General features: G+C 43.6%; 1 protein-coding gene across 1 annotated transcript; it reads right to left on the reverse strand.

Moving 5' to 3' along the window:
- Positions 1-335: 335 nt before the first annotated feature.
- Positions 336-14,952, reverse strand: RND3 (Rho family GTPase 3). The gene is made up of 5 exons (XM_052792863.1): positions 14,713-14,952; positions 14,510-14,597; positions 7,104-7,213; positions 5,418-5,552; positions 336-2,439 (listed from the first exon to the last, which is right to left on the reverse strand). Exons 1-5 carry the CDS (start codon positions 14,860-14,862, stop codon positions 2,188-2,190), a joined length of 735 nt encoding a protein of 244 aa, XP_052648823.1. The 5' UTR covers positions 14,863-14,952; the 3' UTR covers positions 336-2,187.
- Between the last annotated feature and the right edge of the window lie 3,506 nt (positions 14,953-18,458).

The following is an 18,458-nucleotide window of genomic DNA, read 5'->3' on the forward strand; positions in this document are numbered from 1 at the left end:
CCTCGTTTGTCACCAGAAATAGAAAAGGATGATGTATTATACGTGAAACCTTTTAAAAAGCAGCATTCAACTCTTTAGAGGCAAAGCAAACCAAACTTCACTTGTTTGCTTGCTCCGGTCTCCTCTGCCTCTGTCGTTTTTGGGAAACACAAGTCAGGTTAAGTAACCCATACTACATACTTAAATATAATGCCAAAGAACCCAAAAGGCTGTTGGCAAGGGTAAGACTGATTTCTATTCAAATCATGTCCCAATTCCCAGCTATGCCTGGCCTGTAGCTCAGTACAATCACGTCCAAAACACACCAGTATTAATGAACTAACACACAAAGGCCGTTTCCACTACAAGTCAATTACTTTTTTTTTAATTCAAAGAAAAAAAATGGTATTTTAATAAATACTGCAGAAACATTAACCAAACATACAAAGTGACTTCAACAATTAAAAAAAAGTAATGAATGTCCTGCTTTATAACAGTTATAACTTATTTTTTCCACAATATTTAAATACAGAAAGCACTTACCAGCTATTTTGTAATACTGCCCTAAGCGCACTGTTGCATCAGTCAAAAGCTTATTATGGTGGTAAAAATGTCTTTTTGTGGGAAATGATCGGAATGGGTGTGGGGTTTTTTTTCTTAGCAGATGAGACAAAGTGCTGGGAACACAGAACTGAGTTTTAATTATGGTAACCCTTTACCTTGGCACAAGTTAACGTGAACGCAGCTTTAACACTTCAAAAATGAAGCATTACCCTTGGGAACTGAACGCTTGTCCTCAACAAGCGATAGCCGCACTGGTTAGAGCTTACAGCATCCTTCTTTTGAGAGAAGCTATGAAGTTACATCAGTCAGTAAGCAGTTGCAAACAATTTTAAAGGCCGATTTATTTAATGTAACAATAGTATTCAGTAAGCAAAAAGGAATTTGACTTAATTGGTTCACCGATGTTTCGTGATTGTTGTCTGGATACGTATATATTAATCTTAAAGACTAAAGGCAATATCCAGTTTCCACTGGGGACCCCTTAAGGCGTCGCAGTTCTTCAGACCCCATTTCCTCACCACGAGCAAACACAGTCTGCAGCGAGAGACGGCTGCCCCAAAAGAAGAGCATCGCAAAAGATAACCTGGCTCTGCTGGCTCATTTGCAGATTCTTGGGTTTTTTGCAAAGATAATTGCAGTGAACCACATCACAGAATAGCACTTCTCTGTAGCTTTTACAGAGGGCTAGATCCTGGGATCCACCCAGCTCTCCCAACTCCTAGCAGAAGCAGAGGAGTCTTGGGGCTTCCCCAGATGGGCAGTAAGGCTTAACGAATTATCATGGTTGTAAAACTAAGGATCATTTGTCATCATAGCTCTTAGCACCTTTCACTTGAACCTACAGCAACATACCCATACAGTACACCAGAACTGGAGATAATTTTCACTCTAAATTACAATCACGAAGAGGAATGGGAAGTCAGAGTCCTGCAGTGGGCAGGTAGTTTGCCCCCACACCCCAATTTGATCCGTTTAATTTCCACAGTGCGGGGGCACCTATAATACTCGGAAATCTCAAACGGTTGCCTTCATTACCAACGTGCTCAAACGTAGATTGCGCTGCTGTCTCGGGAAGGCAAAACTCCAGACTTCTCACATACAGTGTTTTCCTCTAGGTGATGCACAGGCCTCAGTATACTCCCCATTTTAACGATGAGCTACTAAAAAAAATTAGATCATATCCTTTGGAAAACCAACTATAAGGTCACAGGGATAGTTCCTTAATGAGGAGGGCATATTAATAATGTCTTCTTTAAAAAAAACATTAAAGTATTATTTTAATGAAATCAAAGTGGTAGCATCCAGGAGTAGAGCGTTAATAAAAGAAACAAGCACTGTCAATGACATCTCTCTTCTTTGCAGTGTTATTTTCCCATTCACCCTCTCTTTTTTCAGCACATTCAAACATTTTCCCTTTTTTTTTTTTTTTTGGCATTTTCTTCAATGTATCATTTCCCGATGCCACCTCGTTTAGAGCCATTTCTTCTCACTGCTCAGTTCCTAAGTACAGTCTCACAAAACAGGTGAAGTTTCCATTAAAGCACTGGCATAAGCTCTCATTAAATACCATGTGGCTGCGTACTTCATTGAGCCTCCACCCCTCCCGGACGCTCTCTTCCTCCTTCTCCAGGAAATCAAGGTCCTTCACATCACCGTGCAACTCTTTGCTTTGTCCTTTCGCAAGTCCGTCGCCACTGTGGAAAGTTCTGGCCTGCCAGGCATGTGTGAAATTCGCTTTGTTGCCCTCTGCGATTTGTTTCGTTTAACATTTTTATTTGTTTTATTCACACACGCCAAAGTGGCAACATGAAAAATGTCTCTGACACTGTTTTCTGACTGTAAGGCTGAGCATTCAATATACGTAGCTGCTCCAATCTGTTTGGCCATATTTGCACCCTAAGGGAAAAAAGAACATGCAATCAATACCAAGTTTCTGCAGAGCGCCAAAGCAAACCATACAATTACTTTTCAGCACTGTTTTCCATACACAATGTTTTGTGAAAACCAAAGCTACAGCCCCAGCACTACAGCCAGCAGCTAATTTTGCAAAATAAACAGAGCTTTGGTTCCAAGACGCATTAAACAAGTATCCAAACATTATCTCCTATGCCGATAAATACAAATTGGAAGAGAGAAGATAAGCTCAGTGACCTGCAAACAACTGCAGAAAGCCAAAAGAGTATTAGTAGGACCTCTTCAGCAATTTCACCCTTACACCTCAACTTGCATCCGTGAATCACATGCTCACTGGGAAAGGTCTGGACCTGGCAGCTTCCAGATTTAAGCCTGCTATCTCCAAAGAGAAAACATGTTCTGACTGCCTTAAGGGCTAGCCAGCGTGCCCCTGACCTGGAGCGCAGCCCGTGTTACATCTCCACGAAGGGGGCAAAGTTCATAGGGAAGTGTGCTGGGGGTTTCTGGGTCGAGGACAGTTATATTAACTTGTAGCTAGGGAACAGGCAAAAAAAAAAAAAAGGGGGGGGGGGGGAAGGACATTAGTGGTTATACAAGCCCTTCTATTTTAATTTTAAGTGTGTTAGAAGTCAAAGCAGGGATTTGTTCCAGCAGCACAAGGAAAACAACACTCAACTCCAGCAGATGACAATATCCCAGTATCCTGTTGTGGATTTTGCTACTGGAAGACAATACAGCATTGTGTGAAAAAATGGAGTCGTTTCAATGGAATTTTACTTCTGAGGGATGAATCTTTTTAGAAGGTTACGAAATCCAACCACATCCTTGGTGTGCCACTCCTCACATATTCATGGGCCTGAGATACAGGCACAAGTCAGTCCAACCCCTCCTCTTTGCTCTTGTGCCAGGCTGATGGCACTAATCTATTTGGACCCACATCTTCAGTATGCACTATTTACACTGCAGTGATGCAGCCATCTTATCAATTGTAGGTGGGAGTGGCTGATAAAGGAGTATTAGTCTGCAAGACAAGCCCTCCCCACAGTTAAACATCTCAACTCCTACTACCCAAGCCTAGCCTATATCTTCAAGCCTCAGAAATGTTTGCTCAGGTGTAGCTGACTGGAAACTGGCTAGCATACTGGAGGCAGGGTGTCACCATCAACCGGCTTTATCCTCCCCGTGCTTCCTTATGAAGTTAAGAGGAATGGGGAAAACCCCACTAAGCTCTTTGATCCCATGTTGACTTAGCAAGGCAAGGGAATTTAAAAACAAGCTGTGTATCTCAACCCCAGAGGACCCTTCCCTAGAACTAGCACAGGAGAGCAGTGGGTTGCTTCATGCCACCAGGGATTTGGCAACCACAAGAGATACAACTATCACTCAGTCTAAGGTTTTGCTTACATAGAGTACAGATGAAATTATGGGAGTTTGCTGAAGCATGGGCTTCCCTGTAACACAAAATTTTCCCTTTGGCTGCCAAGTAATAGCTTCTGGCTTAGCCCTTTGTCTTCAGCTGACTCTTGTTCCTAAGGGGTACCAGCTAAGCTGTGACACCAGAAGAGATGTGAATCTTCAACTCCAGGGGAGAAATCCACCTCTCAGTAGATTTTTTTTTGATGGCTATCTATGGAAAGGGGTAAGACTTGGTGATTTTACTGAAGTACTGTAAAAATGTAATATGTGAACTTGTATATGTAGTAAGTGGCAGACAGTATTTCCTTTTAAATTTAATATTCAAAGAAAAATAGCATGGCAGATTAGAGCTCCAAGGCTGAACATGAATATATACATGCAACAGTGGTAGTTTGTAACCAAGATGACGTCTTCTGCAACAAGCAGGATTTAAGGACACTTCTGAATTTACACTAAGGTAAAAAACTGGCATTTAGTTTCATATAAAATTGTCTGAGATGGAGGGATGTTTACCAAGTGAAGTGTAGAAAAATGCCACAACCAGCATAAGCCATCACAGTACAACACCCCAAGTTATATTTTAAGCAAGACACTCAGTTAATGGCATCTTTGCATTTTTCAATTTAAACATGCTGTAGGAGGCTGCATTATTAGTAACTGCATATTAGGAGGTGTTGGTTGTTGAGGTTGTGGATAAAACATCAAAAACTGTTTGATAGCATAGGATATATACACTAGCTAAAGTTACTTTTGGAGGTAGAATTCTCACTCTTACACCCTGTAGGGTGTATCTCAAACCACCACCAAGATTCAGCAGCAATGCATGATACACATGTGTGAGCAGTAAGGGGAAGTTTACCTAGAGCCCAGTTTTCCTCTGTTCTCTACCTCCTGCTCTCCCATGGCCTGATTCCCTTCCCTTTCACCTCGGTTCCTCTATGCCCTGATGCCTGGCTCCAAACTTACTTCCCCAGCAGCAGAGAACTGCTGCAAAGAATTAAGATGCTTTCCAGATTTGCTGCCACCTTCAGAGGGAGCTACAAGGTGTTTTCACAGAAGATCTTTTCAGGAAATAGGATTTTTAAGGAGTCAGACTGTATGCAATGCTTGTCATGATGCTAAAGTCCAATGAATGACATTCAAACCTTAAGTTTAAACAAAAAATTTTACCAATTTTTCAGTAAATAAACAGGACATGTCACATCTTAGTTACTGTTTTGGCCTCTGTAGGCCCAGAAAAGCAGTAAGTTTATTTTCAATTCACTTAAAAGGCTCTGTGCAATCAACAAGGCTACAATCTTATGATGCTTAAAGCATGCATTGTGGGGCTGCATGATTTTCTGCTGCATCCAGTCTGTGGGTAGGCTTTGCCTTTACTCATAATAGTTTTCAAATTCACCTCCAGCAACTATTAGAGTATATGCATCTGACTTCTAGGATGCACTCGTGTCAACAGGGGGAGAAGTTGTTCATAAAGACGGCTACAGTGATAGAAAAGAGTCTTATCTTCCACTCCTCAGTACGACAAAGGACGTGGCACATACCTGATCGTAGGACACGGGTGTCTGCCTGTGATTGGAAAGTTCCACTAGTGTGCTTACATCCGTGCGCAGATCCGACTTGCAACCAACCAGAAGCATTTTGGTGTTTGGACAGAACTCCTGGATTTCACCTTTCCACTGTAAAATTTTAGGTTGTTATTATACTCGAGTAGTTGAATGTTTAAATCCAAAGAAGTAATAGATACAAGATGAAGTTTAGTAAGTCATGACATTTCATGCGGAAATACTCTTACATAATAGTTTTATCTACCTCCAAGCTAATTTCTAAAGGCATTAGTTCCAGCAGAATCTAGTCAAGGATGAAATCTTACGATCTCATACACTCATTAATTCCACCGGCTTACTAATCAAGAGGGAATGAATTGAGATTGTTTATCTACATGAGCAAAGGTGGGCAGACCTGTCGCTCCTCACAAGCGGTGAACACCCAGCCATAGCCATTTGCAGACAGGAGCCAATGAAACCTGGTGTCACCACATTCAATGGTTCAAGACAGACATAGAGGCAGGTCTTGTATGACCACAAAATAAGCATTGCTATATATTGGCTCATGGCTACATCCTCACACCTAAAACTACACAAATCTGTCGAGGGTTCAGCTATTGTGAACCAGTAATAAGCCCTTCAAACAGAACTTGTGATATATTCCTTGGGTTTGTTCCCCCTCTACATGATTATTTTGACAACACAAGAAAGCCAAAAATTTTGCAGCATAATCTGAACAGATCATACAATCCCTAAAATTCAAGGATATCATCTGGGTTTAAAAGCATATTAAGAAAAATCTTACAGAATTAAGCAACAGTATAGTAACCAACATTATCAGGGACAGAAAAGAAAGACAGTTCTAGATGCTTGTTGGCACAGCTAGTAGCTGAGAGAATAGTCTTAAGTATTTTCTGTAGACTATTCAGAGCATTGTATGTCACTTTATTCCCAGTGACACAAGAATCACTGGCCCCAGCTACAGAAAAAAGGAACTTCACATCATTAAGCCTTAAAGACAGCACTGCAAAGTTGAGTCATGCCCAGTGACCAAGGAGAGAACCAGGACCACCTCACAAACACAGAGCTTGATTATCAAAATTCAATTTTTTGATGCAGGGGAAGCCTCGCACTGAATCTCAGATCACTGAGCTTGTGAAAAACTCTGAAGTTTGGTGCAGGATTGCATTTCTATGCCACTGCTAGGTTTTCTGGTGGCTTCCAGAGGCATTTGTCACTGGCTGCTTCTAACTTCAGGCTGAGAAATTACGTAAAGCCATGGCAAAAGTCCAAACACTTGGCAGGCACGTTTTAACCGTCTTTGCAACATGGCAAAGTTTCTCAATCCCGTCTGTTATATGAATATAATGTGAGAGACAATTTCTTGCTGCACCCAGCCCTGCACCTCACACCACCCTAAACAATTCACTGCTGTCTAAGGGCTGAGGAATGAGAATTTACATCACGCCTGAGCATACATTAGGGAGTTTTTTGTTTTCAATTAACATTCATCCCTTTCAAACAAATGATCTCAAATTCTAGCAGTGCAGGGTGCAGTCCTGTCATCTCTCCATTAAAAGAAACAAACTGAAGTTTCCAATGTAGGAAACAGCACCACTCTTCAGAGATTTAAAGACAAGCTACTCAAACACTTCTGTACTCCAATGTTTCTCAAACACTTGCCTTTTTTAGCACACTGTCAAGAGTTTCTGGCCGACTGATGTCAAAGCAAATCAGGACAGCATCAGAATCTGGATAGGAGAGCGGGCGGACATTGTCGTAATAAGGAGACCCTGCAGGGAAACAAACAACATTTTTATTAGCTTATATTTTTCACTCTCTACAGTCATTCAAGCTTATTCAGAAAGTTTAGAAAGGTTTTTGTGAAGCTGTTTAATAGCACCCAGCTACCATCTTTTCTTCAATAGCACTGTATTCCCAAAACACTCATTGCAGTTGCTCATTTCCCCACTTTCCTTTTGTTTCTCACCTACAAAAGCAACATCTTTCCCAAGTAATTAAGAGTGATGGCACCCCAGTGATCCATCTCCCACCAAAAGCTTATGATGACCCCAATAACAAGGAAAGGGAAATAAGGTCAGCCCAAGTTTAAGTCCCAGCATTAACCTGCAGGGATTTGACTTTGAGAACAAATCCTTAACCTCCAAAAGGCTTCTTCAAAGCAGATCTGTCACAGTTAGGCTTTCACGGAAAAAATTCAGAAAGTTTTGAAAGAAGTCAGTTTTGATTCTTCTAACATTGAATTTAAAACAAATAGTACCAAGTGCAAAAAGCATCTTTAGTTGTCATGGATATCGGCAATTTTTAGAAGAAACTCTTGCTTCAAATTAAAGCATTTGTTGCAGTGCTCCAGCAGGAAAGAATTCCAGTCCTATAGGCAGGCACACAAATTATCTGTCACAAAAAGCCTCACCAATCTGTAAACCAATACATGCTTGCAGTAAATGTTTATGTTTAGCCCTTAAGACAAATTTTTATCAATGAGATCAAAGCTAATCTAGTAATGTGATGGAACAGAAGCAGGTCCAGTATTGCACTTTGTGCATATTTTACTTCCAGAGCTGTTAAGGGACATGCTGGGTTTCTTTAAGAATTGTCATAATGTGCAGAGTTACAAACACATCTCCAGAGTCAGAAAACTCATTTTTATCATCTGGTGAATCTGGTAACATGGTTGGGGAAAAAAAAAATCTTCCTTTTTTCTAGGAAGTTCCAGTCACTCAGCTACCATTCGGCTTGGCCTTAACTCTGCTGAAGCTTCACTTACTGAGAATGTATTTCTGATTTAGAAGGGTACTTAAACAGTTAAGTGGTCCACCAGGATAAGGGCTTTGGGCTTTAAAATGCATGCCTGCAACTTAAGATGCTCTTTCTTAGTCATATAGTCTTATTTCTATATTTTTCTCTCATGAACCTAAAATACAGCATAGAACATATGCAACAAGAATACAGCTTTCAAGAGTTTTGGGGTTATCAGCTAATTATATCACCAATTTTCCAACTATCTAGAACTAATTGGCTGTTAAGGTCTCAGAGGCTGAGCAGACAATTAACTGGATTAGAGAAATTCCTCAAGTTTTTAACTGACAGACAGCTCATGCTGTTGCACAAAGCAGAGCGGGGAATGGTGTGAACGTATCACAGATGACTTCAGTTGGACAGCTTATACTGGAAGGAAGGAGTCAAGAATCCCAGGAATGTTGTTTTTGAAATGAAGAGTAACACATGGGGAATGAAGCATTACCAAACTAGGTAGCAGAAGGTAATTTGTTGAATAAGACTATTTTATTCAAATGCTCATCTTCATAAATGATGTCAATCTAACAAAGAGGCAGCTGTCAAAAACTGTTCTTCAAAAAACAGTTAGCTGTCTTCAGCAGTAAATGACATGTTAGAAAGAAATCTAAGCAAGCTGAGCTGACCGGTAGTTAACCATTCATTTGAGCTCAGCTCTGCTTGCAGAGACTATCAATGAGCATTTTCCACTCCTAATTATTCCCCAGCTACCTCCAGCACTGCTATTACAGTGCCTCCATCCTGGAGCCCCAGGGCCAAGTTATTTATCCCGGAGCCCCGGGGCCAAGTTATTTGCCCTGGACAGAGGAATTGCAGAGCAGTGTGCCATTAACTAGCCACCTGCACGGCTCCGCAGCATTAAACTGGCCAAAGCACAGACTGCTGCCCAGGCACCAGCCTACATGCTGGTGAGAGCCACTGCCTGGCTAGCGCATCTCCCTGCTGAGCTCCAGCAAGTAAGGGCAGGATTGAAGATCATTAATGCTTGGCCAAACGGTTGCTGGCTAGAAAGGAGTCTCAAAAAAGCCTCACCCAGAAACTAATTCCTTAGACACATACCTATCTCCTCACTCAGCAGTCTTCAGGGATACAACATACCATATATGTCCATCAGCATGTATTTATGTATACACACAGTCACCACCTCCAGCCCAGAGACTCCTTTCTACTGTGTCAGCTGTAGCTGTGTTTGTTTTGAGGGTTTTTCTCTTTAGGTTTTCCTTCTGAACCTCTCATATTAAAGATGCTGAGCTAGAATAAGTGTACTTTTATAAGCAGCCCTTCTGCTCAGATGGGAGCTAGGAGGAATATCTGACACCTCCTTTTCTTCGGGGTAGTATGTGGCAGAACAAACAGGAACCATTTAAACTACTTGGGCTGCAGTATCAACAAAGGAAATTTCCTGGTCTCATTCAACAGCAATAACTGAACCTTTATTACTGAGCAAATAAAGAGGGGCTACGGCCCTCGCTGTGCGAGCCTATTCAATCTGGCATTTCATCGTTTCGCCCAGAGAAACCCTCAGAAGGCAGGAATCTCAGGAATGAGGCTCAAGTCTGAACAGACAACTTGAGCACAGCCCAGTAAGGCTGCTCACTCTTTTTCAAGTTAGTCTACAGATTTGAAGCCATGCCAACCCTAGAAAACAGAAGGAGAATGTAGAGCTACAGCTATGGTATTTGTGGAAAAAAATAAGCCTATTTGTGCTTGTGATTCTGTTCCTACAAAATAAAACATTTTTTGTCAAGAACAACATGGATGATTTTTCTGTTTTATCAAGGAATTGCTGATAATGCTGTAGTTCCTCTTACTTTGTGGTAGAAGTATATTCCAGCTGCTATCCCCCTTTTTTAATCTGTTTGGCATCTTGAGTAATTTAAGCCAAAATAATTTAAAACATTAAGAATTATCTACTTTTACAACCTTATGTTTCATGCAAAGTACAACATAAGTTCAGCTTTTAAACTGAAATAAAACCGCTCCCCAGCCATATGGTTGGCTTTGGTCTACAGAAGAAACCAATCTTAGGCTTAAATGTTGCTATCTTAATAAATAACAGAATTACATCATTAAAAGTTAAAGCATACTTAAATGTTGATGGCTCAGTACTACTCTTAAGATGCTAGACCATGGAGAGCCGATGCCCTATTCGCCTGCAAGACCCAAAGCCGCCACCACCACCACCAGTTCCACCAGGAGGTTCAGCCCCACATCCCACCGATGGAGCTGAACCTGGGCAGCTCCTGCTCACCACGCTGCTCAGCCTCTGCTTGCCCGCAGGCCCTAAGGGAAGCGGTGCTCAGTAACAGGCAAGACTTTACTATTTACACACCACCAAGCAGCCATCAGGCATCGGTCTTTGTAGCCTTTTGGACTCCAGTCAACTGAAAGAACAACAGATGAACGGCAGCATTCTCACTCCTAAACCCTTGGGCTCACTAATTATCAGCTACATAGAAAACACATCAAATACTGCAGTGGCTGCTCTAAGTAGCTGAATCACTGCTGATGGCCTTCCTCCTTCCAAATCCACCTTGGCTGTTTTGGAGAAAACACAGGTGATTGTGTACTGAGTATCATGAACACGTCATCTCCAAGCACACACAAATATCACAACAGTCATAGCATTTTAAGTGTTTACATTTCTGCACCTCAAACAGAAAACAGGACTTTGGTAGGTGACTTGGCATTCCCAGTTATCAATTCTAATTATTTCCCCTCTAAGGGGGGAAAAAACCCTATAAAGCCTAGTTACTGTTACTCTGCCATAAAAAAAAAAAAAAAATCACATGGCTCAATACAGCCAACTTGAAAGTGAACTGGAAGGCAAAGACAGAAATTTGACATTTCCTTTACAATGCTTATTGCCAGAGAACTTGGGGAAATAGTAACTTTAATTCCCGTATGTTTCAGTTGTCTTCGGAAAGATTTCAGCACAAAACTTTATAATTAATATTATGTTTCTATATGGACACCGAATACATTGTACACATTCAAATCACAGTAAAGCTAACTTGATTTAAAGCTCTAAGGCCCTTCTGGATTTAATTACATGCCAATCCCCAGCAGTGCATAAGTATTTCTGGGCCTGTTGAGAACTATTTTATTGCAGTAACCAGTGCAGTTTCCACAGTTCAACCAATTAAAAAAACCCTAAAATACATTTTAGGGAGACACAGGTATGTATGCCTAATTAATGGCATGCAATTTCTATGCCACAGCTGCTGTTGTACTAACAAGAAATATAAATATCAAAGTAGTCACTTTTAACAGAAGCAGCCAGAAACTCGGTAAATGCACTTTAGACCATGCCTATGGCAGACAAAGACATCTAATATAGAAGTACTTTTCACAGTGTCCATGAGACTACGAGATGAAGCTTTAACCTGAAGAAACTTCCAATACTCCACCTAGCAAAATAAGCACACAGCTCAAGACTGCCATACTATGTTACCACAGAGTGGAATAATTTATGGTGTAGTTAGATTGCAACCAGACATTCCTGCTTTGAAAGAGGGGTTGGTAGTCCAAAAACCAATTGAAATTCAAGTTGGCAAGTGCTTTCCTTAATGCTGTGGCTAATTTAAATCCTTATAATGACTCACAGAACTAGACAGTACCAGAAAATATTTGAATAATGAATATTCCCATTCCACTCTTACTTGTAAGAGTGTTTTGTCCCACATTTCTAGGGGCATATCCAAGTGACAACAAAACCTTCCCAATAAATTTACAGCTATTCTCAAAATGTTCTATCAATTGCGTGACTCTCTACATTTTGTACTTAAGACTCCTCTAGTAAAAAGCACATTATTATTATATAAAAGATTGTAAACCAAAACCATGACAGCAGGGCCTACAGGTGTGTTCTCACCCTAACACAAGACTATTTTAACCAATGCCTACAGCTTCTCATTTTCTCAGCGAGCAAAAAAATGCTCCAAGTGGCAGTACCTTCCTTCCAAAGGATTCAGGGCAAAACCCGACATTTACTTTAACTCAAGTTAGGGACTAATTTGCAAGGCAGCCTGTTGCATGCTCCCAGTTAGAAAATAGAGAGGGTTAAAGATGGATACTAAATACTGATCAAGTGATCTTGAAAGTATCTGCAGTATATCGCAATCAAACTCAGCTAAATAGCATCCTTCCCCCCTCCCCCAAGAGATACTGAAAGTACCTCAAATGACTCGAGCCATTACCTGCAAGGGACATTATCTTCCATTAGTATTTGGCAGTTAATCAGTTGTATTTTTAAGTTAACTAGATCTAGTCCTGCTTTAAAAATGTCATTAAGACATTTATTCTAATTCAGCAGAGGACTAGGACAAAGACTTGTAAAAAATAAATTACCGAGAATTTAAGATAATGCTAAAACACTATCTTATCTTCTGATGTCTCTTATCTGGTGATGTGATTTTGCATTGGGTTAATGGGTTTGGGTAGCATCTCTTCTTGCAGTTGGTTAGGAGAGCTGTTTAGGAGAGACAATTCTTCATCCAGAGTCCCACAACCAGAGGATCCACCGTTCAGTAATACTTTACAAGACCAAACATTGGATCTTTCAAACATTTCCTCTTCAGTTTCAGATTGCAGACAAATTAGCCACTTGATCTTAAGCTTCTGATTCAGTCAGATTTTATTAGTTCCAGGACAGGCCTGAGAGGATGACATGCACACGCAAAAGGCTGGCAGGTGTTTCTTCCACCGCTTTTGTCTTTTGAAGTGCTACAGAATATTTCATTACATGGGTGTTTCCAGCCTTTGACATACAGATTCCAAAACGTTCCCCCGTCAAACAGTTTAACCTGCGAGCGTGTTGTATTTTAATAGCTAAAGATAAAATTTTCCAAAGTAACTTCACTATTAATTTTTAATAAGCCCTTACTCCATAGAGTTTGTTATAGCCAGCTTAGTAATCAGGATGAAAGCTCAAACCAGACACATTCTAGAAGTCTTACTTGGCATAAGATGAAGAAAAAAATCAGTTCAGAGTTACACTGATATTGGTTGTGGGTACAGAGACTGCCTTTTCCCAGTAATCGTGTTGCAAGAATTTGGATTCATTTCCTCAACAACAAGAGGAAAGCCAACTCACCGCCTAAACTCCTTTTTTTTTTTTTAAAAAAAAGGGATTAACATTTTAGTTTCTGGTAGAAGGACTGCTGTCGTATTTAGAAGGAACTGCTGGGTCCAAATTCAACATTAACAAGCTACCTACACAACTTGCCTAAAGAAAAAAAGGGCTTGTATGCTCTGTCAACTTCCTCCAGCTTTTTTCCAATCACTTCTGCAGAACAATGTTGATCCACACCTGCGCTAATGGTTCACAGTGCCATTCACCCCTGACCACCTCTCCCAGCGCGCTCAGTTATTGAGCGGCAGAGACTCGCTGGCTGTGTCCACGCTCCTCTCCAGCACTGGGGTGGCAAGTTTACTCACCACCCTGGCAGTTTACCAAAGACAGCAGGATCTAGAGGAGTTCCTGGCCTAACATGAGATCTAAGACACTGAGAACCTCAACCTTTGAGGCATGTGAGCCAGTGTTTTTTGACATGGCCACTGCAGGTACAACTGGAAGAATGAGAAAGACCTTATGCGCTGATCTTAGTATGTAAAAAAAGATGGTTCCCTCTGCATCCTCAGGCGGCCAGAGATGCCTACCTCCCTGATCTTTCCTGGCTTTAAAGGCTCTCTAAAACACAGGAAAAAAAGTACTGTATTTTGTAAAAAGAACAAGCAGGCATTAAGGAGGCCACAAGGAACTCAGATGTGAGCCGATTTAATTTTCCATTAGCATATACAAACACCTTTTCACTCTTCTACTAGGTAAAGCAGGGTTTCACAGCAGCAGAAGAGCAAAGGTACCCCTGGAGCTCCTCAGATAAGCTCTTTCCAGTCAGGCAGGTGAGAACACATACCCCTGCCCTGCCTGCCTTCCCCTGCAATGCTGACAAATCGCTTAATGGAGGTTTGTCCACACCCTTTTCCCTCCCCAAGTCAAGTATATGCCTAAAGTATACCTCAGATTTTTAAAAAAAAAAATAAATAAAACAACAAAACACAAAAAAAACCCAGAAGCAGCCGCCGGCATCTGGAGACGGGCAGCCCCGCCACGACGCGGCGGTGAGGGGCTGCGGGGCCGCAGCGGGGGGGGGTGGGGGTGTTCTCCTGCTCCCCCCGGCTCCCCTGACCGACGGGGGCTGCCTCTCCTCACCGATTTACCCCCCCCCGAAACACAGACATACCCCTCCCTCGCCCCGGGGAGCGCTCACCCGAAGTGTCCCAGAGGCTGAGCTCGATACGCTGCGTGTCGATCTCGAAGCTGGCCGTGTAGTTCTCGAAAACGGTGGGGACGTAGCTCTGCCGGGAGACAGCGCACAGTCAGCCCGCGCCCACCGCCGCCCCGGTCCCGGTCCCGGTCCCAGCCCGCCCCGGTCGTTCCGTCCGTCCCCCCCCCCCCCCCGCCCCGACCCACCTCGGGGAAGCAGTCCTTGGCGAAGACGTGGAGCAGCGCGGTCTTCCCGCACTGGCTGTCGCCCACCACCACGATTTTGCACTTCACGTTCTGGTTGGGATCCATCACCGCCTTGCTCGATAACTTCTGGCTCGCTCTTCTTTCCTTCATTGATCTCGGCTTAGTCCCTCGGCCGGCCACAACGAAAGTAAAAAAAAAAAAAAAAACAAAAAAAAACAAAAAAAACCCCCAACACCCACACCCGGTTCCCCCCCAAAAAGATAAAAATAATTTAAAAAAAAAAAAAAAAAACAAACCACCAAGTGGAAGTGGCAGAGCCGCGGGACGCGCAGCCGCCCCCGCTCCGCCCGCCCGCCCGCCGGTCCCGCGCAGACTGCTTTGTCCCCCCACCGCCCGCCCCTATTTATAGCCTCGCATCCGCCAATCACCGCCCGCCGCCGGCGCGGGGCCCGCCCCCCTTCGCCGCGCGCTGCCGGCGGGCCGCCGGAGCAGGGCGCCCCCTAGGGGAACCGCTCGGCGCCGCAGCCCCGAGGGGGAGCCATGGCGGGAGGGGGGGGGGGGTCCCGTTGTCGCCCCGCCGTCCGCCCCCGGGGCTGAAACCCCTCCGCCCGGTCACCCTCACAGCCCTCCCGGCTCCACCGGGTCCGGGCCCATTCGGTGAGGGCTGGGGTGAGCCCGTGCCGGCGGCAGACCGGTATCATCCTGTCAGGGAAGAGGCCTGGTGTGGGGCCGGCTCCCTCAGGAGAGATGCGTGGAATAAAGGGTGTTTTGTGAGGTGTTTTTTTGTTTATTTTATACGGGCCGTCTATTAATCTCAGTGCTACGAAAGGGAACCTGCGAAATGAGGGGTTTTGTGGCATCCCGAAGGGCGGCGAGGTGTGCCGGGGGAGTCCGTCATGGAAGTGCCCCCCTTCCAGTGCCACAGGCCGGGCTGAGGAGAGCCGCTCCGCTTCGGCCTGAACTGCACCACAGAACTGGTTTAGCTGGGCGGTGGTAGTGATGGTGGGCAAAGGGGTTTTTCACTCGAAACATGGGCACGAGGAGCGTGTCGGGATCTCAAAAAAAAATCCCCACCCGTTAACGTGCTTTGGCTTTTTTAGCTTCCCGGACGCAAAACCAAGCAAAACTGGATAACAGCTTACGTTCACCAGAGGACTGAACGCTGCTCTGACTGAAACAGCGATTCTGTAACAGCGCGGGGTGAATCTTTCCTGAAACGACAGCCGCGAACAAGGGATGGTTTGTGAACGGTTCGTAGAACGCTTCGCCGTGAAGTGCTCCTCTCCTCGCCCGTATGGCTCCGCGTGGCAGGCAGATGGATGCCCTCGGAAAGGGGCTGCTGGCAGGCAGGAGGGCTGGAGCAGAGCCTGCCTGCCCGCCACGCTCGGACCTCGCGTGCCAGCTTCGCCTAGCGCGGCCGAAGACGGGGGTGGTCTTCGTGAAGGTGAAGAAGGTCTTGGCCTTACCTCTTCAGTGAGTCATCCAGGTCATGAACTAGCTCCGTGTCAGTTCTGGGCTGAAACGTGAGCAATTCATAAAGCTTTACAGCTTCCTGAAACAAAGCGCTGCTACCTTGTGCATGTTTGACCATAGGGAGATACTCCGGTGATGCAGACAAGAGAATCCCAGGCATGACATTTCAGAATTCAATGCTAATATTCTTGATTTTGTTCCGATGTGTCACATCTTTAGCTGGTCAAATTACTCAGCTCTAATGAATTTTCCAAAGAATTTAAGCCTTGGTTTCTGCTTGGAAATCATGAGCAAAACACTAAAATGTGCAGTGTGTGCATTATTTATAAGGCCTTACTGAAAAGTTGGAGCAGACAACTTTCCATCTCTCCTTTTCTTTTAAATTAAAATCTGGTCTCGCCTACTTTGCGGTCTCCATCCATCCCTGCTGCCCACCAACACGGCTTCAGCATTTTGGACATATGATGGAATGGGAGAACAGTGAATAAGCCGTGAGGAAACTTATTGCTCACAGCAAGTTGGTTTTCTCTCTTTTGTGCAGCTGTGTATATTTGAACAGGAGATAAGTCTGGAAAAATACTGTTGCGTAAATGCTCTCATGTCTTCTCCAGAGTGCAGAAAATCCTGCTTCTTCATTCCCCTCCACTCCACACTGAAACACATGGCAGCCTCACAGGCAGATGCAGGTGGGATAGAGCTCTGGAGGTCCAGCTCTGGCTCTATATTCTTTGTGAGTCCAACATACCAACTGAGGCATATCTGTCAAATATAAAGGGAGAAGAAGACGGGGTTGAAAGAGCTCTTTGTTAAGCCTGAATGGGAGCTGGGTATGAACATCTGCTCCCTATCAGTTTGTCGGTCACCTCTGTACAGATGGAGGCAAGATGCACCAAAGCCGGCGCTGATGCCCCCCGTTCCTTGGCGGTGGCTTGGCTTGGCTTGGCCAGGACCGAGGGTGCTTGGAGGAGGAATTGGTGCTCCCGGGCACCGTGCACTGGGGCTGGAGGAGACGGCTCCCTCGCACAGCTCACGTGGAAAATTCACCTGCATCCAGCTATGTTAGGAATGTGGAAACTTTAACGCACACGAAACACTTAGTCATCATGACCACAGAGCTTCCATCAGCACGCTTCCCAGTAATACCATGTTTACATGCTTGGTTCGCTCTTATGGTCCGGAGGCTGCCAGTGTCACTCAGCTAAACCCCAGGGCTTTCGGGGTGCCCCGCAGTGCTTTGGGCACTTGTGACAATCGATGAGCTGCAAGACACCCCTGCCTGCTCTGAAACCGCCTGCTTGTTGTCATTCCTTGGGGAAGCTGTTCCAGATATGTTAATCCCCGTAAAACTATTATTCATGTCATACTCTTAAGTTTAATGCCTTTTCCCATATCTTGATAACTAGGGGGATAACGCAGTGGGGGTTAACATTTCCATCGGTATTTTTCACACGCAGTCTGGATTTTGATTTATAAGGCAGAGTTTCTTGCTTTGTTTAGTTCAAATTCCCCATTTTTCTTCAGAAATGATTCCTTTCTAGGCTTTCACAGTTTCTCCGCTTTCCATCCCAGAAAGCGTTATGCGTATGTTAACAACATATATACAATCTAGTATTATCTGTGGTAATGACTACTGATCTAGTATAAGATTTTATGGGAATATCAAAATACATTTTTCTCCTCTCACAAGTAATCTGCCTGAACACTTTCTATGACTATAATAAAACAGCCGAGAACAAGTGCTTTTAGTATCAGAATGACTGCTTGATGATTTAAATCTAAAATTGCCATCAGAATATCTCTCCCTGCAATGCCAACTACCAAAGCATCTGTGGAAAGTATTAAACAATATACATAAAACATGAATCTTACACTTCCCATCTCCTCCTCCTTTCTGCGTGTGTGTGTATGTAGCTAAATGGGACGTACATTAAAAGAACATTATTAAGGTTTAAGGTCAAACACTTGTGTATTAGGAAACACGTATTTCCTGTGTGTCGGAAACGTGGGCTCCCTTGTGAGTACACGGTGATAGTCATTAATTTCATGATCACGTATTATTTTTTCCCGAGAACCTATTCAGTCCACAGAGCGATATTGTCACCTTAACGAGCAGCTATTCAGAAACATCTGTACTTCTCACAGGCCAGCGTGTAATCCGTGCCTCATTTAGGGATGCTATTCAGAACCTTCTTCTGAACACATACCCATTTGTTATCTCTTCTGTGGGACTTATCAATGTCATATTTGAGGTCTTAACAGATGAAAAGAAATTA

The sequence above is a fragment of the Harpia harpyja genome, chromosome 7 (genome assembly GCF_026419915.1).
Source record: "Harpia harpyja isolate bHarHar1 chromosome 7, bHarHar1 primary haplotype, whole genome shotgun sequence".
Taxonomy (NCBI): Eukaryota; Metazoa; Chordata; class Aves; order Accipitriformes; family Accipitridae; genus Harpia; species Harpia harpyja.